Source organism: Dipodomys ordii, unplaced genomic scaffold (assembly GCF_000151885.1).
Source record: "Dipodomys ordii isolate 6190 unplaced genomic scaffold, Dord_2.0 Scaffold208, whole genome shotgun sequence".
NCBI lineage: Eukaryota > Metazoa > Chordata > Mammalia > Rodentia > Heteromyidae > Dipodomys > Dipodomys ordii.
In genome coordinates this window covers 1,157,217-1,178,622 of record NW_012267424.1, presented here as the reverse complement: position 1 = coordinate 1,178,622, position 21,406 = coordinate 1,157,217, and the positions used below count along the sequence as shown (strand labels likewise).

The 21,406-nt window shown below is 44.3% G+C and overlaps 2 protein-coding genes across 2 annotated transcripts in view; one reads left to right on the top strand and one right to left on the bottom strand.

Moving 5' to 3' along the window:
- Positions 1–3,837: 3,837 nt before the first annotated feature.
- Positions 3,838–5,319, bottom strand: Ooep (oocyte expressed protein). The gene is made up of 4 exons (XM_013035294.1): positions 5,223–5,319; positions 5,037–5,126; positions 4,654–4,836; positions 3,838–3,884 (listed from the first exon to the last, which is right to left on the bottom strand). Exons 1-4 carry the CDS (start codon positions 5,317–5,319, stop codon positions 3,838–3,840), a joined length of 417 nt encoding a protein of 138 aa, XP_012890748.1.
- Positions 5,320–15,922: 10,603 nt separating this feature from the next.
- Positions 15,923–21,406, top strand: part of Ddx43 (DEAD (Asp-Glu-Ala-Asp) box polypeptide 43) — a 36,200-nt gene continuing 30,716 nt past the window's right edge. The window contains exons 1-2 of the mRNA XM_013035293.1: positions 15,923–16,172; positions 20,552–20,607. Of these exons, the coding sequence (XP_012890747.1) occupies positions 15,923–16,172; positions 20,552–20,607 (306 nt within the window). The remainder of the gene's footprint in view (positions 16,173–20,551; positions 20,608–21,406) is intronic.

Sequence of the window (21,406 nt, the reverse complement as noted above, 5' to 3'; positions counted from 1 at the left end):
ATAACCAGCAACAAAACAGGCTGGAGTCCTGGCTCAAGTGGAAAAGTTCTAGTGAACAAGTAAGCCTGGGGAGTACAAGGCTTTGAATTCAAACCCAGCTACCAGCAAAGAGTTGAGTTTGGCTGGACCTAGTCCATGCTGTGACCATGCTGACATTTCTCATCACTGTAGAACAAAACTCTGATCCCTAAAAACTTTTCTACACACATACTCTTAACATCTAAGAGCATTTTCCTGCAATGTTCTCTAGAAGCCATATGGCAAAGACGTGGTTTCCAGTGTGGTGCTCTTGAGAGTTGGTAAAACCTTTAAGAGGTGACAACTAGAGAGGTTTTGGGGTTACTGGGGCATTCCCTTGAAGTGGATTAGTGAGACCCTATCTTAACCAAATAAGATATAGTGGGGTACATGTCTATAAGTCTATTACATGAAGTCTTAGTCCAAGCAAAAAGCATGAAATCCTATCAGAAAAGTAACTAAAGCAAAAAGGACTAGGGGCCAGTGGTAAAATGCTTCCCTTAACAAGAGTGAGGCCCGGAGTTCTAACCCCAGTACTTCAAAAAGAAAGTAATTTAAGTGGAACACTAAAACTTATTTACCTACTGCAAACAAAGAGATAAAGAACAACAAAGCAGGGCTGGGAAGGTGGCTCAGTGGTAGAGTGCTTGCCTTGCAATGCATGAAGCCCTGGATTCGATTCCTCAGCACCACATGAGCAAAAAGATAAAAGCCAGAAGTGGCGCTGTGGCTCAAGTGGTAGAGCGCTAGCCCTGAGCTGAAGAGCTGAGGGACAGCACCCAGGTCCAGAGTTCAGGCTCCACAACTGGATCCCCCCCCCCCAAAAAAAAATAGGCTATGGGCTTTGCTGGGCATGGGTGGCTTAAGCCTGTAATCCTAGCTACTACTGAGATCTGAGGACCATGGTTCAAAGCCAGCCCAGACAGGAAAATCTGTTGAGACTTTTATCTCTGATAAACTACTCAGAAAAAGCCACAAGTGGCACTGTGGCTCAAGTGGTAGAGCATACAGAGGCTCAAAGACAGCAGCCAGGCCCTGAGTTCAAGCCCCAGGACCAACAAAAGAAAAAAAAAGACTACAAGCTGGACACCCATGGATCATACCTGTATTCCTAGCTATTCAGAAGATCTGAGGATCATAGTTCAAAACCTGCCTAGGAAGGAGAGTCCATAAGACCCTTATTTCCAATTAACAGCAAAAAGACAGAAGTAGAGGTGAGGCACTAGTGGTAGAACGCCAGCTATGAATGATAAAGCTAAGGAAAACCAGCCATGCTTTTTTTTTTTTTTTTTGTCGGTCATGGGGCTTGAACTCGGCCTGGACACTGTCCCTCAGCTCTTCAGCTCAAGGCAAGCGCTCTAACACTTGAGCCACAGCGCCACTTCCAGTTGTCTGGAGATTAAGAGTCTCACGGCCTTTCCTGCCTGGGCTGGCTTTCAACCATGATCCTCATATCTCAGCCTCCTGAGTAGCTATGATTACAGGCATGAGCCACCAACACCCAGCTTAGATGCTGGATTTGATGTTTTGGTTCAAATCTCTCACTGCTGTCCGCCCTCACACTTCTGTCCTAGCTCTGAACACAGTACTTAAACAGTGTATGTGTTCCATGCAGAACCAACATATATCCAGTATAACTCCTGGAGTCTGAAACTTAGAACAAAGGAATTATCTTTTGCCAATGTAAGTATGGTATTAGCAAGTGGGTCAAAAGGAACCCAAATATGTTTGAAAGGGCTGCCATAACAAAATGCCACAGACTAGATGATCATGTTGTTAAAAGTTCCAGGACCTATAAATCCAAGATGGAAGAAGTCAAGAGGTTAGGAATACAAGTCCCTTCTCCTTGGCTTACAGAAAACCCCCTCCTGTGTCTTTGCATGGTCTTCCTGTGTTCACATCTATGTCCAAATTTCCCCTTCTTATAGGGAACTGGTCATAGTAGACTACAAACTAGCCATGTGACCTCTATTTTACCTCCATCGCCGTTTTAAAGTCTCTATCTTCACATTAATCACATTCTGAGGCCCTGGAGCTTAGGATTTGAGTATATGATACCACATATGAAGGATGGAAGGATATGAGATCACCCAGTAATTTCAGTTTTGAAAAGTTAAGTTTTAACCATAAACCTTGCTCCACAAATAAGTCAAAACACTCATTGGCTTTGTAGAATTCTCACCTGAAGAAAATTTGACACATCTGAGAGAGAAAATAGGAGTTGCTAATTATACAAAAGCATGCAATAGTCAAGTGCCAGTGGCTTACACCTGTAATCCCAGATACTTAGGAGGCTGTTATTTGAGGATCATGGTTTGAAGCCAGCCCAATCAGAAAAGTCAATGAGACTTACATTTCTAATTAACTTCCCAAAAGGCTAAAAGTGGAAGTGTGGCTCAAGTGGTCAAGTACCAGGTTGAGCAAAAAAAAAGCTAAGAGATAGCACATAATCCTGAGTACTAGTATATGTGTACACACACACACACACACACACACACTCTATGGGAAACCAGAAAAAAAGCTTGATGTAGTAAAGTCTTTCCTATGCAAAAAATAAAATAAAATAAACAAGAGGATGCAAAAAAAAATACACAAGAGGTTGCAAATATGAGACCATTAAAGCAAAGGTAGGTAATGGTCATTGTCCCCTGTAATCCAAGACACAATTTAAGACTTGTGTGAATATAAAATCCTACAAAAGGCTAGCTCCTCTTACTGCCAAGCAGGAGAGGGAACTGCATGACTCAACCCAACCTCCATGTTCTCTGAAGGCCTAGAGCTCTTGACACTTTCTGACCCAAGAATTCCAGTTCCCAAAAGTGGTAGCACAAGTGCAGAACCCATCTTGCAGATAGATGGGTCACTGAGGTAGGATTAAAATTGACCAGCTTCCCAGTCTGCCATGAACACCTGTGTGGCATCACAGACAATGAATACAGCTGACACCAAGGCAGAACTCACCTTCACCCAGCGTTCTAAGGGTCCATCCAGCACACTGGAAAGACATCCATCTCCCACACAAGTTGGAGACTGCCTGCCTGGTGCTCTGCCCTATCAAGCAACAGCTTCAAAGTGAACGCCTCAGAGGTCACCTTGACATCTTGTGCTCATTAGAAATGCAAATTGTGAGCCTTTCAATGTACTGAATGAGAATCTGGAGAAAGAGCCTGGGAAATTGTGTTTCCACAAGCTCTCAGGTGGGTTCTTCCTGATCTTAACATTTGGAAACCAATTAGGGGTTTACATAATTTTTTTTCTTAACAAAAGAGTTGGGACAGAACCTCCTATTTGTAGTCCCATTACTGAACAAGCTAAGGTAGGAGGACTGCTTAAGCCCAGGAGTTGGGTGGGCTGTTAGCCTGGGCAACAAAAAGGGAGTTCACCTCAAACAACCACCAAAAAACTACATCAATCAATTGTATACTCCTGTATTTGAGGACCTGCCTCTGACCATAAATGGTAGGAATTCAAGATGTATTGTAGTCATAAACTAATCTGTTGAACTGAAACCCCTTTGTACACTTAAGGATTTTTTTTAATATGTAAAGAGGAGGAAAAAAATCACTATCAGGCTTCTACTCACTCCTTACTGCTACATGGTTTATGTATTTTTATTATATGTGATCAAAAATATCTTTGTATGCCAGATGCCCCAAAATTCATTTATTATAGTTCTTGTAATCCCTGAAGGTACACAAAAAACAAATACAGCAATTTAAGAATACTTGCTTGTCTTCAACTTAAATAGCAGAAGCAAGGCTGTCTATATAACACTCCTGACAAACTGTCTTAAACAGGATGCTGGGGAGTGTTTGATCATTACTCATGGTTCTTCAAGAACTCTTCAAGTTGCTGCATCCTCTCAGCTGGAAAAGAAGCAATTGATACCAGTCATCCACAAGGAAAAATGTTCTGTGATTAGAAAAAGGGCAGGGAAGGTGGCTCAGTGGTGGAGTGCTCGCCTTGCATGCATGAGGCCCTGGGTTCGATTCCTCAGCACCACATAAGCAGAAAAGGCCAGAGGTAACACTGTGGCTCAAATGGTAGAGCACTAGCGTTGAGCTGAAAAGCTGAGGGATAGCGCCCAGGTCCAGAGTTCAGGCCCCACAACCGACAAAAAAGAAAAAGAAAGGTCTGGACACATAGCTTTTAAGATTGGACCTGAGCCAGGCCCTGGTGGCGCATGCATGGAACCCTTAGCTATTCAGGACGCTGAGATCTGAGGATTGAGGTTCAAAGGAAAGTCTGAGAGACTCTCACCTGCAATTAATAAGCCAAAAGTGGAGCTGTTGCTCAAGTGGTAGAATGCTAGCCTTGAGCAAAAAAAAAAAAAAAACCTAAGGGACAGCATCCAGGCCTTGAGTTCAAGCCCCAGAAGTGATGTGCCACACACAACTTGGCTATGGGATGGTGTGGTCCTGCTAAGACTGAGGTGTGCAGTGATGCACCTGAAATCATCTAATCTCCACTTTCTTGCCCTAAACCTGCTAAAGGGTACCTCAGAAGCTCTGCAGTTTCCTAATGTTTAGGAACTAAAAAATGTTGTGAGGAGGTTAAAGGAGGCTAGAGAGAGGTCAATAGGCCACAAGGGTCACCTGGGACTCCCTCCTCAGGCTGGTTCCCAAAGCCCCTCACCTCGCTTGACCTTAAGTTCTTTGTACCACACTGCTAGGCTTAGAAGAAAGCCCTTCAGGAGATTCTGCTCTCGAGGCCGTCCAAAGATGGTGATTTCAGTCACTTTCCCACAGGGCAACTTGGTCACATGCAGCAAGGCCTGACTCAGCCATTCCAGTTCGTTGATGGTGGATTGGTTTGAACCTAAACAAGTTAGGGGAGACTCTTAAGGCGGGCACAGTGTCAGGTCGAGATTTGAAGGGAATGCTGCCCAGGGAAGGGTAGCACTGAGGGCTTGGGGGTGGGGGAGAAACTCCTGCGAAATGGGGGAAGGAGGCTGTAGAGCAAGGCCCAGCTGGCCTCTCCCCACCTGGCACCAAGCCCTCAGGTGAGGGGCAGCTCACCAAGTATCTCCTCTACCACCCATGTCTCCAGGTGGAAGACGATAGGTTGGCTCATTTCTTCAACGGGAAACCACCAAGGCACGACGCGAACTTGAGGTGACGGAAGTGGAATCCTAAGCAGTCTGTCCAGGTTTGGAGACGGTTCCTGTCCACCCTGCCCAGCCTCAGCAGACGGTCGCTGGCCACCTTGACGAGCCTCAGCAGATGGCTGCTCTCCACTCTGCAAAGGCTCAACAGGCCTCGCGACTTCAAGCATAGGGGACCTAAGGTCTGGAGGACCCATGGCCTAAAAGCCAGGCTGCAAATGCTGGAGCCAACTTCCTCCCAGGCCCGGCTCTTTATGGAGCCCCGAGCCCCGCCCCATGGGCGGGTGCTCCTTAGTGGCCCACCAGTCCCTGGTGGCTGGGACCTCTTCCCAATCACTTCCGGCCCCCAGTCACTTCCGCTTCTTCCCGGAACTAGTTATGACGGGGCCTGGAGACTCTTGAGTCGTCATCTCAGCTACAGAATATACAGCCTCACGGCCTCTGCTCCAGCGTGTCACGGTCAACAGTGTAAAGCTGATTCTACTTCAGCCCGTGTGGAAATGTGTATAGTTTATTTATTTTTATTGAATCATCGTCAGTGCCTAGGATAAGGTTTTCCAGTTCCCTTCCAAAGACAGGTAGGCAGATGAGGCCCAGAGCAGGCCCAACGAGCCTGTAAATGTTCTCTCCTCTCCTGATTCTGCCTCTCCAGATGGTTACCGTTTTGAAATTATTCAAGTGACTCTATCCTGTTTTTTCAACAAAATGTCACAGGTGGCCATAATAGACCACATAAAAAGACAAATTTTATTTCCACAATCCTAACACAGCCAACATCAGTGTACATTTCTTCCCCATGTTCTTAATCTCGTATCAAAGTCGGCCTCTGGTGGCTCACACGCCCATCATCCTAGCTATCCAGGAGGCTGAGATCTGAGGGTTGTAGTTCAAAGCCAGCCCTGTCAGAAAGTCCATGTGAGATTCTTATCTCCAATTAACAATTGAAAGGCAGAAGTGGAGCTGTGGTTGAGTGCTAGCCTTGAGCAAAAGAACTTAGAGATTATGCCAAGCTCCAGGAATGAACAACAACAACAAAAAAAGTCAGCTTATTAAAGATATCACACATTTGAAACTATCATAAAACAGTTTAAAAGCTGTGGACAGCCGGGTGCCAGTGGCTCACACCTGTAATCCTAGCTACTGTGGAGGCTGAGATCTGAGAATTGTGGTTCAAAGCCAGCCCAGGCAGGAAAGTCTATGAGACTCTTATGGCTAGGGCCATATGCATGAGAGACCAACACAGATAGATTTTTTTTAAGTATCTTATTTTGGATTTTTAATTCCAAAAATCTGCCTTTTCAATCACCTCCTTTCTGTCATATCCTCTTTTCCCACCAAAAGTTCAATATTACTTTTAGGATTCTCCTTCCACTTAAAAAAAAAGTATATAGAAGGTATGGAGACAGAGGACAACCTGAACTAAAAGTTGAGGAGACATCATCTCAACCAATAAAAATTGGGCATGGTGGTGCACCTGTCATCCCAGCTAAGTTGAAGTGTAAATAGAAGGAATGTGGTCTACATCAGCCTTTTTGAAAAAGGATAAAAGAAAAAGGGCTGGGGGCATGGCTCAGGTAATTGAGTGCTTGCCTAGCAGGTTCAAGGCCCTGGCTTTCAACCTCAGTACCAATATAAAAAGTGCATGAGGGCTGGGATGTAGCTCAGTGGCAAAGCGCTTGCCTAGCAAGCGCAATGTCCTGGGTTCGATCCCCAGTACCAAAAAAGAAAAGACAAAAAAAAAAATACAGTTAAAAAGTGCATGAATGTCTTTTATTTTTCTATAATATTAAACATTTTCTTGTATTCTTTCTCTGCTAAGTATTTATTTGGGGAAAAAGTAAACCCGTGGAAGACTGCCAAAAAATAAACATTTACATTTTATACTTTCCATTTTGTTTACTCAATTCTGAACATTTTACTCCATTTTATCTACCTAGATAGACCTTTATTGTGAACTACTTGGGGGCAGATATCATAATGCTTTATCCCAAGTAATTTAACATGATCCCTTAAGCATGAATAATGACATTCTCCTGCATAGCCCTAAATATTCAACAATTATTAACTTAGAAAATTGAACACTAGTGTAGTACTCTTATCTAATACAGATTAGATTTTTCAGAGGCTGGGAAGGTGGCTCAGTGGTAGAGTGCTTGCCTTTCATGCAGTAGGCCGTGAGTTCAATTCCTCAGTACCACATAAGCAAAAAAGCTGGCGGTGGCACTGTGGCTCAAGTAGTAGAATGCTAGCCTTGAGTTGAAGAGCTGAGGGACAGCGCCCAGACCCAGAGTTCAGGCCCCGTGACTGGCAAAAAAAAAAAAAAAAATAGATTTTCAGTCCTCCTAGTTTTCACAATTGACTTTTTTTTTCTTTTTTTGGTCAGTCATGGGGCTTGAACTCTGGGCCTGGGCACTGTCCCTCAGCTCTTCGGCTCAAGGTTGCTACTCTTCCATGTAAGCTCTACCACTTCCAGTTTTCTGGTGGTTTATTGGAGATGTGTCTCATGGCCTTTCCTGGCTTGGCTGGCTTTGAACCAGAATCCTCCGATCTCAGCCTCCTGAATAGCTAGGATTACGGGAGTGAGCCACTGGCACCTGGCTTCCAATTGATATTTTTTTTGATACATGTTCTTACTCTGTAGCTTAAGCTGTCCTCAAGCTTGAGATCCTCCTGTCTTACCTTCCTGAGTATCTAATTTTCAGTGCTGTCTAGTCAAATTTACCTCCTTTGTTATATCTCTGGTCTCTTTTAATTTAGAGTCATTCTGGGTTTTTTTTGTTTTGTTTTTTGTTGTTTTGTTTTTTGTCACTTGTGGGGCTTGAATTCTGGGTCTGGACGCTGTCCCTGAGCTCTTCAGCTCAAGGTGAGTGCTCTACCACTGGAGCCACAGTGCCACTTCTAGTTTTCTGGTGGTTAATTCGTGATTAGAGTCTCACTGACTTTCCTTGTCCTGGCTGGGCTGTGAACCTTGATCCTCAAATCTCAGCCTTCTGAGTAGCAAGGATTACAGGTATCAGCCACCAGCACCAGGCTCATAATAATGACATTTTTTTAAGTGTTTTTTGTTATGGAACATTTCAAGTATACAATAGATATGAACATAGGTTTTTCAGACCCCAGGGTTAAACTTCAGGAGTTACACATGTTGGGTCTGGCCATTTATCCTTGTACATGAAATAAAGAGACATGGTGAAGAGCTGAGAATGATTTATTACGTGGCAGCCATGAGAAGATGACTTTAGTACATCTCCAGCCATCTTCAGCAGTACAGACATGAATTATATACTTGACAGGGAACAAGCAACAGACAGGGAGCCTGGTTCTAGAGTGAGGCAAAAAATTAATGATACCTTGATGATTCCCATAAAGTTTAGTTAAAAACATGGCATTGCCAGGTGGCAGTGGCTCAGGCCTATAATCCTAGCTACGCAGGAGGCTGATACTAAGGATCTAGGGTTGAAGCCTGCCTAGGCAGAAAAAGACTCTTTTTTTGTTGTTGTTGGTCATGGGGCCTAAACTCTGGGCCTAGGCACTGTCCTGGGCTCTTCAACTCAAGGCTAACACTCTACCACTTGAGCCACAGCACCACTTCCAGCTTTTTCTTCTTATGTAGTGCTGAGGAATCGAACCAAGGACCTCATGCATGCAAGGCAAGCACTCTACCACTGAGCCACCTTCCCAGCCCCATAAGATTCTTAACTCCAATTAATGAAGTAAAGCCAGGAGCCAGTGGCTCATACCTATAATCCTAGTTACTCAGGAGGCTAAGATCTGAGGATTGTAGTTCAAAGCCAGCCCAGGCAGGAAAGTCCATGAAACTCCAATTAACTACCAGAAGACCTGAAGCAGTACTGTGGCTCAAAGTGGTAGAGCTCTAGCCTTGAGCGAAAGAGCTGGAGAGTGCCCAGGTTTCAAGGGCAGGGGGAAAGGGGAGAGATGGAAGTAGAGCTTCAGCTCAAGTGATAGAGTGCTAGCCTTGAGCAAAAAAGCTCAGGGATAACATTCACACCCTAAATTAAAGCCCTAGGACCATCAAAAAGAAAAAAAAAAGTAGAGACAAGACATTGTTTAGATCATTGATCATTTGAACACAATTAGATAATTTTAGCTTATTGTGGTTAGGAATGCCTGGAAAAGGAGGCTCTCAGAAGCTCTGGTACAACAGAGAGAAAGAGAGAGAGGATAATGAATTATCTGCTTTTCAAAGTATTTAATTAAAGCAATATGCTAGGATTGAATATGTTGCTCAGCTGTAAAGTGCTCATCTGGCATACCTCAAGCCCTGGGTTCTATCTGCATCTCCACATATAGGAATAAACAAATAAATCAATAAAGTGGCATTGTGTGACTATACAATTTTGGTTGTTTTTTTTTTCCGCTCATGGGCCTTGAACTCAAGGCCTTTGCACTGTCCCTGCGCTACTTTGCTCAAGGCTAGCATTCTACCACTTTGAGCCACAGCACCACTTCTGGTTTTTGAGAGGTTAGTTGGAGATAAGAATCTCATGGGGACTTTTCTCCCAGCCTAGCTTTGAACCACGATCCTCAGATCACCCCCTGAGCAGCTAGGATTACAGGCGTGAGCCACCAGCATCCAGCTATGACTGTACAGTTTAACTTTCTCATTCCTTGGCTTGCTCATCAGTAAAATGTTAATTAAAAACAGTAATTCTTGCAGGATTGACAGAAAAATCAAATAATGCTAATATAGAGCTGAGCATAATTTCTAGCTCATAGAAATTTCCTGGTTTTAAATAAATATATATACACACATATATGTATATATACATATATATGTATATATTTGTGTCTATACACAGAATATACATATATATACAGAATATATATACATATATATACAGAATATATATATATATATCAGGATGGACTTAAATATTCTCACTGTCTCCATCGCTGTCATTAACAGCTTTGAACTCCGGGTGTGACCTTGAGCAAGACTTGGTGGCTCCATTTTGGTTGTTTGTTTGTCTCTGGCGCTTGAACTCAGGGCTCCCACTCTCACTCAGCTCTTTCACTCAAGGCTAATAGCTCTATCATTGAACTATACCTTCACTTCTGGATTTTTGTTGGTTACTTGGGAGATAAGGATATCACCAATTTGTCTGCTGGGGTTTTGAACCTTGATTTTCAAATCTTAGCCCCCAGAGTAGCGCTACTACTGGAGCTTGAGCTCAGAGCCCATGCAGTATACCTTAGCTCTTAAGCTCAAGGCCATGGCTATAACCATTTGAGCCACAACTCCACATCCAGCTTTTTACTGGTTAATTGGAAACATGAGTCTCACAGACTTTCCTGCCCAGGCTGACTTAGAATTGCAATCCTCAGATCTCAGCCTCCTGATTAGCTGGGAAAATAAGTGTGAACCACTGGCTCTAGGCTCTTTTCCTTCTATTTTTTTTGGGGGGGGATGGAGGTGGGTGGGATGGAGAAGCCTTTCTGCCTACAGAAAGAAAACAAGACCCTTCTGCCAAAATTGGGTATGAATCCTACCTTTTATTCAATATCCTTTTGGGTGTCTGTTAGTTAAAAGATCAGACTTGATTGCCTACTGGTTTACTAAATTCTAGACTAAATGCCCAAGACAAGAGACTCTACCATTTTTTTTTCTGGTCATGAGGCCTGAACTCTGGGCCTAGGCACTGTCCCTCAGCTCTTCAGCTCAAGGCTAGCGCTCTACCACTTGAGCCACAGTGCCACTTCCGGCTTTTTCTGTTTATGTGGTGCTGAGGAATCAAACCCAGGGCCTCATGCATGCAAGGCAAGCGCTCTACCACTGAACCACCTTCCCAGCCCTCCACCATTTCTTAATCACAAAAGGTTTAGTGTCACAGATGAGGAAGGAATGGGTTTTGCTCTGTTTTGTGAAAAGTACAGAAATGTTCATTTTCCTGGAATTTCCACTTCAGCTGTGCCTCACACCTCTCACCCTGGAGAAAGTAGAATCCATGTCATCATTTGCTGATCGACAGCCCAAGCACAAGGAAATAACTGGTCTCATTTTTTTTTATTATGAAAATACCGTATAGAGGGGGTTACAATTATATGGGCAAGATAATGAGTACTGGCCTCATTTTTAAAAACAAAACAAAGAGGAAAACTTTAGTTTCAAAAAATAAAATAAAAAAGGCCTTTATTCTTAGAACAATTTTAGTTTCCCAGCAAAACCTGGTAGAAAGTTCAAAGGTTTTCACTTCAGCTGTTTTCTCCGCCAACAAACATGAACAGTACCCCCACCCTCTCTATCATTTCTTACCCAAGCTGTCCACATGCTACAGCGGCTGAATCATCTCGATGGAACACTATTTTTGTGGTGTGCTGGCACTGGGGCTTCAATTCAGGATGTCCCATTCTTGCTTGGCTTGTTTTACTCAAGACTGAAACACTACCATTTGAGCCATACTTTATTACATTATTACTGAAAAATGTATACTTTACATTAGAGGACATTTTCTGTATAAGGGTAGTTCTGCTGAATTAGAATGTATCAGAAAGTATAGTAAGTCTGCTTTATTCCTGGATTTATTATAATTTGTTTTGCCAGTCCTGGAGCTTGAACTCAGGGCCTGGGCAGTGTATCTAAGCTTCTTTTGCTCAAGGCTAGCACTCTACCACTTGACCCACAGCGCCAATTCTGGCTTTTTCTGTTTATGTGGTACTGAGGAATTGAACCCAGGGCTTCATGCATGCAAGCACTCTGCCACTTAGCCATATTCCCAGCCCTATAATTTTTGACTAAATATAAAATAATAACAGTGGAGCACACTGGACATTGATGAAAGTGGAGATGGGAGGGAAGGAATGGGATAGAATGAGGGAACAGATGACACTGTGTGAAAGGAAATGTACTTATTACCTGACATATGAAAATGTAACCGCACTGCATAGCACCTCTAAAACAACAACATTAAGAACAAAATAAATTTCAAAAATAAAAGTTAAAAATTGCCTGGCTCCAGTGATTCACCCATGTAATCCTTCCTATTCAGGGGACTGAGATCTGAAGATTGCGGTTCAAAACCAGACCAGGCAAGAAAGCCTGTGAGACTCTTCAATTTACTACCAAAAAAAAGTAAGAAGTGGAGCTGTGGCTCAAGTGGTAGAACAAAAGAAGTTCAGGGACAGTGCCCAGGCTCTGAGTTCAAGCTCCAAGACTGGCACCAAAAAAAAAAGTCAAGAAATATCTTTTTATTTATTTTTTGCTTATGTGGTGCTGAGGAATCGAACCCAGGGCCTCAGGCATGCAAGGCAAGCACTCTACCACTGAGCCAACTTCTCAGCCCTCAAGAAATATCTTAAAGACAAAAGAAATTAAATTCCCATGCACATTAGGGCTTAGGCCATCGCACTCATTCTTGCAATCCTAGCTACTGTAGAATCTGAGACCTGGAGGATCAACTTTCCAAGCCAGCCTAGATAGAAAGATCTAAGTGACTCCATTTCCAATCAACTACAAAAACAATAACAAAAATAAAACAAAAAACTGATTCAGGCATGGCTCAAATGGTAGATTGCCAACCATAAGCAAGCAAGCTGAGTGAGATTGAAGCCAAGTTCAAAGCCTTGTACTAACAAAGTATAAATAAATAATTCCCATGCACGTATACCACTACTTAACTGAGATTGACAAGCTCTCAGTCAGTGCTGAATTATTGCCAACCAACTATGTTTAAATCATTCTGTGATCTGCTATTTCCCTGCCCTTCATTTTCAAAAATGTTGCCTCCAAAAAAAGCAAATGGTATCCGACAAGTAAGGATATGTTTAATGAAGCCATAAAGTAAAACTTCTTTACTTTTTTTTTTTTTGGTTGTTCATGGGGCTTGAACTCTGGGCCTACGCTCTGTCCCTGAGCTCTTCAGCGTTACCACTTGAACCACAGCACCACTTCCAGTTTTCTGGTGGTTAATTGGAGATAAAGAGTTTCACAGACTTTCCTGCCCAGGCTGCCTTTGAAACGTGATCCTCAGATCTCAGCTTTCTAAGTAGCTAGTATTACAGGCGTGAGCCACTGGTGCCAGGCTAAACTTTTTGATTTGTTGAAAGGATACATGTCTTTCATATCTTTAGAAGAAGGTAAGCACGATAATGTAGAGAAAAGAACCAAGCATGAACATGACAGTGCAGAGCTCAATACATCCTGAGCATCTGCAGGTTTTCCTCAAAGGCAAACCTGAAGATACCAAAGGTCTACAGTATTCTGCTTATCTTTTCTGGAATAGAATCTCTGAGGCCAGCATTACCTCAATACCAAAGACATTACCAAAAAAGAAAACTACAGAATAGTACCTGTCATGAGCAGATGTAAGCTATATTCTAGCAAATCAAATACAGCAAAAATCAGTCCTAAGGATTTGAGAATGGAAATTACAGACATAACTTTTCTCATGTTTTTATACACTCCCTAGGTGCTACAATTTATTCATATTTCTTTAGAGATGATTGAATTAAGGAGTTACTATAAATGGGGCACCAGTGGCTATCCCTTGTAATCCTAGCTACTCAGGAGGCTGAGATCTGAGGATCCCCAGTTTGAAGCTAGCCAGGACAGAATCCAAGCAACTCTTATCTCCAATTAATCACTAAAGTCAGACTTAGAGCTGTGGCTCAGGTGGTAGAGTGCCAGCATGAGTGAAAAAGCTAAGGGACAGTGCCTAGGTCTTAAATTCAAGCCCTAGTACTGGTATACACTATAGTGCTGAAGGCCTGACTCAGCAGTAGGGCATCTGCCTGGGAAACATGAGAACCTACTTTCTTCTTCTTCTTTTTATTTATTTTTTTGGTTGGTCGTGGGGCTTGAACTCTGGGCTCAGGTGCTGTCCCTGTGCTCTTCAGCTCAAGGTGAGCGCTTTACCGCTTGAGCCACAGCACCACTTCCGGTTTTCTAGTGGTTTATTGGAGATAAGAGTCTCACGAGCTTTCCTGCCCCGACTGGCTTTGAACCTTGATCCTCAGATCTCAGCCTCCTAAGTAGCTAGGATTACAGGCAGGAGCCACTGGCACAAGGCTTGAGAACCTACCTTCAAAGCATAGTACTCACCCAACCAAAAAAGAAAGAAAGAAAGAAAATTACTACAGTTAATTGATGCAATTAACTCATTCCATCTAAGATGGACCAGGTGTTGAATTTTTTTTTCAATCCCTGATTATAACCTAGTATTGTAAGTGTCCACTAGGTTTGATGGATAATGGAATTGAGATTTGTTGAGACAAGTCCAAAAGCTGTGATCTAATCAAAGCAGGGTCAGTAAACCTGGTTTGTAACCCTGATGCAGTTTCTTTAGTTCCAAATCTATGAAGCATGCAGACTAGTATATGTGATGCACTGAACAATGTCTCTAAAACCAGTGATTTTTGTTGTGTTGGTACAGGGGCTTTGAGCTCATGTCCTCACACCACCATAGTTTGGCATTTTTGCTCAAGGTTGGTGCTCTGCTACTTGAGCCACAACTCCATTTCTGACTTTTTTCTGGTTAAGTGAAAATAAGAGTCTCAGAGACATTCCTACCTGGACTGGCTTCTAACTGGGGTTCTCAGATGTCAGCCTCCTGAGTAGCCGGAATTACAGGTGTGAGCCACTGGCACCCAAAAACTAACCAGTGATTTTCTTTTTTTGGGGGGGTCGGGTCGTGGGGCCTAAACTCTGGGCCTGGGCACTGTCCCTCAGCTCTTCAGCTCATAGCCAGTGATTTTCAAGCTGTTTATCACTTAACAGATGTTGTGGCTTAAGAGCATTTTAAACACTAAAATAGGCATAGATATATCAAAATACTTGCTCAAGTAGCCTGGGGGAATACTTTCTTCAACCTTTAGTTTCAAGGTACTTTGGGTTTTTTTGTGTGTGTGTGTGTGGTGGTGGTGGTGGTGTGTATGTGTGTTTGTCAGTCCTGAGACTTGAACTCAGGGCCTAGGCACTGTCCTTGAGGTTTTTTGGGTGGCTAATTGGAGATGAGAGTCTCGCAGAAGCAGGGCACCAGTGGCTCACCTCTAATCCTCTACCCAGGAGGCTGAGATCTGAGGATCACAATTTAAGCCGCCAGGGCAGAAAAGCCCGTGAGACTCTTACTTCCAATAAACTACTCAGAAAAAGGCGGAAGTGGGTCTGTGACTCAAGTGGTAGAGCACTAGCCTTGAGCACAAAGAGGCTCGGGGACAGAGCCCAGGCCCTGAGTTCATGCCCCAGGATTTGCGGATGGGAGGGGGGAGAGGCGGGAGTGAACGTTTCACAGACTTCGCTGCCCGGGCTGGCTTCGAACTGTGATCCTCCAATCTCAGCCTCCTAACTAGCTAGGATAACAGGCGAGGGCCACCAGAGCCCGCCCTTGATTCAAGTTTCTTGATGTGCCGACTGAGTCATGTAGGAAATGTGGGTATGTAGGAAATGTCGGTACGGTTCTTGAGGCATGGTTCGAAGCGTTTTCGACGCTCTGACGTGGAGGGGAGCGCAGGTGCTCTGGTAATTAAATAGCACAGAGACAAAGCTGGCGCTGGAAGACCCCGCGTCTATAAAAGGAAGCCAACTTGTACTTAAATACTAGTTCAAGACACGCCCCCCACAGGTAAGAGAGCGGATTGGCCAATCCGGGAGGGGCCCGCCCACAATGCTCGTGAGCCAATGGCTGCGCAGCAAGAGCAGGGCGGGGCGCGGGGAGGCTCGCGCGGGCTCCTAAAGTAGCGGCTGCGTGGATGCCCTGGCACAGGGTTTCTACGACGGCCGACGGGGCGGGCGGGGTCAGAGCCCCACGGAAACTACGGGGCACTCGCGGGATCTTTCTCAGAACCATGTCCAGACAATCGGCAGGAGCCAACGCCCCCCGCTGGGTCGTTGCTTCCCGCCGGAGCTCCGCAGGGTACCGAGCTCAGGAGCAGCGGCCGGCGGGGGAGCCCAGTAGAAGAGGTCGCGGAGGAAGTCGGGGCAGGCGAGGTGGAGAGTGGAGGGAGCCTTCCGGGGCCCCGGAAGCCGGGTCGGCTGGCCGTCGGGAACCGCCGCTCTGCTTCCGACTGAAGAACGACCTGGTGGGCGTCGTGATCGGTGAGGCGGGGAGAAGGGGTGCGGGGGCGGGGGCCGCCCTGGGGCGGGGCGGCTCGGCGAGGTGCCGCCTCCTCACCTGCTCAGGCTCCAGTCGCCTTTTGTTTTGAGGAGAGCACCGAGAAATCCGCGGGATTTAGTGGGGAGCTGCTCGGAACATCTGCCGTGCCTTGCACTGAGTTCAACTTTACCTGCGATCATTGATCTGCTGGAGAATGACATGCTGTTCTATGTTAACTTACAAATCCATTTAAAAAACACTTTTAAATGATTACAATGACTGGGCATAAATTACAACACTTTGCTCTTAAGGTATTAGTGTTCACTTTTTTCCTTTTGTGATGGTACTGGTGGGGCTTGAACTCAAGGCTTCATTCTCTTGTTTGGAGGCTGATTCTATACCATTTAAACCACACTTCCACCTCCAGAATTTTGCTGGTTACTTGGAGATAAGATTCTCTTTAGATTTGTCTGCCCAGGCTTTCTTTGAATTCAGATCTCATCCTCCCAAATAGGTATTTTTGCAGATCTGAGTCACCCTCGACTGGGTTAGAGTTAATAACTCTGGGGGGGGGGGAGGGTGGGTGCGCGTGTATGTGTGCCTGCCTGTTACTAGAGCTTGAACTCAAGGCCTAGGCACTGTCCCTTAGCTTTTTCGCTCAAGGCTAGCTCTCCACCACTTGTGCCATGGCTCTACTTCCTGCTTTTAGGTGGCTAATTGGGGGATAAGAGTCTGACAGACCTTTCTGCCTGGGCTGGCTTCTAATCGGGGTTCTCAGATCTCACCCTCCTGAGCAGGTAGGATTATAGAAGTGAGCTTGAACTCAGGGCCTGGGTGCTGTCTCTTGGTTTTTGTTGCACCCTACCATTTGAGCCACAGCTCTACTTCTAGCTTTTTGGAGATAAGAGTCTCAAGGGCTTTCCTGCCTTGGCTGGCTTTTGAACCAAGATCTCAGATCTCAGCCTCCTGAGTAGTAAAGATTACAGGTATGACCTTGCCTATTTTTAAGCCTGTGGTACAATAGTCATGATGAACACAATGTTCTGCTACAGAACTCCCAAGACTTAAAACTATACCAGAACTAAGCAGTGGCGGCTCATGCCTGAAATTCTAGCTAATGGGGAGGCTGGCTTTGCTTCCTGATCCTCAGATGGGAGCCTTCTTAGTAGCTAGGATTACAGGCATGAACCACTGGACCCCACTTGTTCATACTACTAGTATGAATACAACACAACTATTTGTTTGACTCCCTGCTTTGAATTCTTTTGAATGAATTCTTTTGGATGCTTTTAAGTTTTTTGAACCCAGAAGTAGGACTGGTGAATTCTGTGACCATTTGTTGTTGTTGTTACTGTTTTTAAAGAATTCCATACTATATGACATAGCAGTAGGGACATGATATAACCAGTAGGTTATACTGACTTACAGTCACATAGATTTCAGTTTCTCCAATCTACATCTGTGAAGACTCAGGATCTATGTTGAGGAGGCAGAACGATGCAGGCTCCAGCCTCAGGATTATCTGAGGACTGTGTTTAGGATTAGGAAAGCTCTTGGAACACCAGGCTAGAGAGGGAAAATATTCTCTCTCCCTATCTCAAAACACATGTCACAGACTCCTGGGAGCTGAGAAAGTAGCTCTTCCTGCTTGCTTAAGCATAGATGGTCAAGCATTTTCCTGAGATTGGAGAAGTGGTTTGAGCTTGTTCTAAAATAGTTTAGATAATAATATACCTAGACATTGTCTCATAGGTCAAGCAAAAATGTATCTGTGGAAATTTTTTGTGTGAATGTCTTCTGACCAAATGTTGGCAAAGATTATGCTTGCTTGTCTTTAAATACCCACTAACAATAAAGCACAGCATGCAGTGGCAATTGCTGTTTGCACGCTGTATCCCCTGTGTCCTGGTGATTTTGTGACCCTTACCCAGGGACCCCAACGCACTAGACGTTGACACATATCAATAAAAAAAATTTACTAGTGGCCATAGAGCATAGAGCTCTCAGTGATAATGTTTGCTTACCATTGTAAGCCCCTGATTTCAAATCTCAAATTAGAATGGGCAAACTCACTAGGCACTGGTGACTCAGGCCTGTAATCCTAGCTACTCAGGAGACTAAGATCTGAGAATCAAGATTCAAAGCCCAGGCAGGAAGGTCCATGAGACTCTTACCTCCAATTAACCACCAAAAAAAAAAAGCCAGAAGTGGAGCTGTGGCTCAAGTGATCAAGCACTAGCCTTGAGCACCAAAGTGCCTAGGCCCTGAGTTCAAGCCCCAGGACCAGCACAAAAATGGGGAAAGAGATCCTGCTGGATGCATGTAGCTTACACCTGTAATCCTAGCTAGTTGAGAGGCTGAGATGTAAACATGGTTCAAAGCATCAAGGGCAGAAAAGTCCAGGAGACTCTTTATCTCCTATTCACCAGCAAAAAGACAAAAATGGAGGTGTGGTTCATGTGTAGAATGCTAGACTTAAGCAAGAAACTCAAGGGTTGAGAGGCCCTGAGCTCAAGTTCCAGTACTGGAACAAAAGAAAGAATGGGTATCCTAACAGGAATGAGGCAGTCTTTTACTGTAGTTTCTATATGCATTTACCTGATTAGTATGTTGAACATGGTATAGACTTGCTGACCATTTGTGTATCATTGGAGATATATCTATTTTGTGTGTTCAAGTCTTTTGCTATTTTTCTTTTCTTGTTTTTCTTGTAAAGTTGAGGATAGTATCCAAGAACTCAGGTGTTTTAAGTATTTGCTCTATCACTGAACCTTACTCTAGTCCCCATAGCCTTTAGTGTGTGTGTCATACTGAAAATTGAACCAGGATCTCAAAGGCAGAGTACCATAAATAAATAAACAAGAAAAAAGGAGAGGACGAGGAAGAGAGAGGGGGAGAGGAGAGGACTAAAAACAGAAGTAGAACAGGGGATGATGGTGCTGGGAAGGTGGCTCAGTGGTAGAGTGCTTGCCTTGCATGCATGAGGCCCTGGGTTCAATTCCTCAGTACCACATAAACAGAAAAAGCCGGAAGTGGTGCTGTGGCTCAAGTGGTAGAGTGCTAGCCTTGAGCTGAAGAGCTGAGGGACAGTGCCCAGGCCCAGAGTTCAAGCCCCATAACCAACCAAAAAATAAAGAAAGGGAATGAGGCTTTGCCCAGGTTTGCCTCAAACCTATATTTTTCCTGCCTCTCTTTTCAAGTAGCTGGGATTATAGACATGTTCCACTATACTTGACTTTGCGCTTTTTTTTTTTTCTGGTCAGTTGTGGGGCTTGAACTCAGGGCCTAGGCACTATCTCTGAGCTCTTTTTGCTCAAGGCAAGCACTCTACCACTTTGAGCCACACCACGTCCAGATTTTTTTTTTTTGCTGGTCATGGGCCTAAACTCTGAACCTAGGTGCTGTCCCTCGGCTCTTCAGCTCAAGTTTAGCACTCTACCACTTGAGCCACAGCACCACTTCTGGCTTTTTCTGCTTATGTGGTGCTGAGGAATCAAACACAGAGCCTCATGCACGTGAAGCAAGCACTCTACCACTGAGCCATCTTCCCAGCCCTCTCTTCCAGTTTTTTGATGGTTCATTGCAGAGCAGAGTCTCACAGACTTTCCTGCCTAGGATGGCTTCAAACCATGATCCTCAGATCTGAGCCTCTTGAGTAGCTAGAATTACAGGTGTGAGCCACTTGCACCCAACCTTTAGTTTTAGGGGTTTTTTTTTCTTTTTTTATTGTAAAAATGTTGTACAGAGGGGGTACAGTAACATGAGTAAGGTAATGAGTACATTTCCTATCGAATATTGTTACCTCCTCTGTTTTTCCCCTCCCATCCCTTCCCTCCCTATCTCCCCAACTCCTCCCCCCTCCCTTGTTTTAGTTTTTTAATACCAGTACTAGGGCTTGACCTTAGGATCTTGGCACTGGTCCCTTAGCTTTTAAGGCTGGTGCTCTACCACTTGACCCATTTCTTCCAGCTTTTTGTTTGAGATGAGAGTCTCGTGGATTTTTCTGCCTTAATTAGCTTCAAACCTTGATTCTCACAACTCAGTTTCCTGAGTAATTGGCCTTTTCTTTTTTTGCCAGTCCGGGGGCTTGAACTCAGGGCCTGGGTACTGTCCCTCAGCTTCTTTTTGCTCAAGGCTAGCATTCTACCACTTGAGCCACAGCACCACCTATGGCCTTTTCTGTTTATGTGGTACTGAGGAATCGAACCCAGGGCTTCATGCCTGCTAGATAAGCACTCTACCACTAAGCCACATTCCCAGCCCTAATTGTCCTTTATTGTGGGGAGCAGTACTGAGGTTTGAACTCTGGGCTTTGTACCTGATAGACAGGCACACTACTGCTGAGCCATGCCTTTAGCCATACCTTTCTTTTTAAAAACAGGTCGTGGAGGGACAAAAATACGAGAAATCCAAAATACAACAAACACCAGAATACAGGTAAATCATTTTTGTACTTAAGCCCTCAAAGTATTGTTCATTCAACTTGTTTTTCTACTTAGTTCATTAATATACTGTAGAATAAGTTGTCAGAACTTTCCATACAATGTTATCCAGAATTTATCTGGATTATAATTTATCTGGTCAGGTTTAAGTTTTGTGACTCTTACAAGTAAGGTAATCCTAGCTGTTCAAGGAGGCTGAAATCTGAGAATCGCTGTTCAGAGCTAGCCGAAGCAGAAAAGTCCTTGTGAGACTCTTATCTCCAATTAATCACTCAAAAATGGGAAGTGGCTCTATGGCTCAAGTGATAAAGCACTAGCCTTGAGCACAAAGAGGTTCAGGGACAGCACCCAGGCCCTGAGTTCAAGCCCTACAACCCACAAAACAGAGGAGGAGGAGGAAGAAAAGGGAAAGAAGCTTCAGATAGCTGGGTGTTGGTGGCTTACACCTGTAGGCCTAGCTACTCAGGAGGTTGAGATCTAAGGATCATGGTTTGAAGCCAGCCCAAGCAGGAAAGTCCATGAGACTCTTACCACCACTATACCAAAAGTAGAAAGTAGAACTGTGACTCAAGTGGTAGATAGTGCCCAGGTCCTAAGTTCAAGCCCCATGACCAGCACAAAAGAAAAAAGAATCTTCAGATATACTCTCCATTTAAAATAGTATTAGGCAGGGCTGGGAAAGTGGCTCAGTGGTACAGCGCTTGCCTTGCATGCATGAGGCCCTGGGTTTGATTCCTCAGCACCACATAAGCAAAAAGAAAAAAGCCGGAAGTGGCGCTGTGGCTCAAGTGGTA

Coding starts and splice junctions, on each gene's coding strand:
- Ooep (XM_013035294.1), bottom strand. CDS start 5,319: ATGGGTCCTCCAGACCTTAGGTCCCCTATGCTTGAAGTCGCGAGGCCT. Junction 5,127..5,222: donor ATCTGCTGAGGCTCGTCAAG/GTGGCCAGCGAC, acceptor CGTCACCTCAAG/TTCGCGTCGTGCCTTGGTGG. Junction 3,885..4,653: donor AGAACTTAAGGTCAAGCGAG/GTGAGGGGCTTT, acceptor CTTCTTTTCCAG/CTGAGAGGATGCAGCAACTT.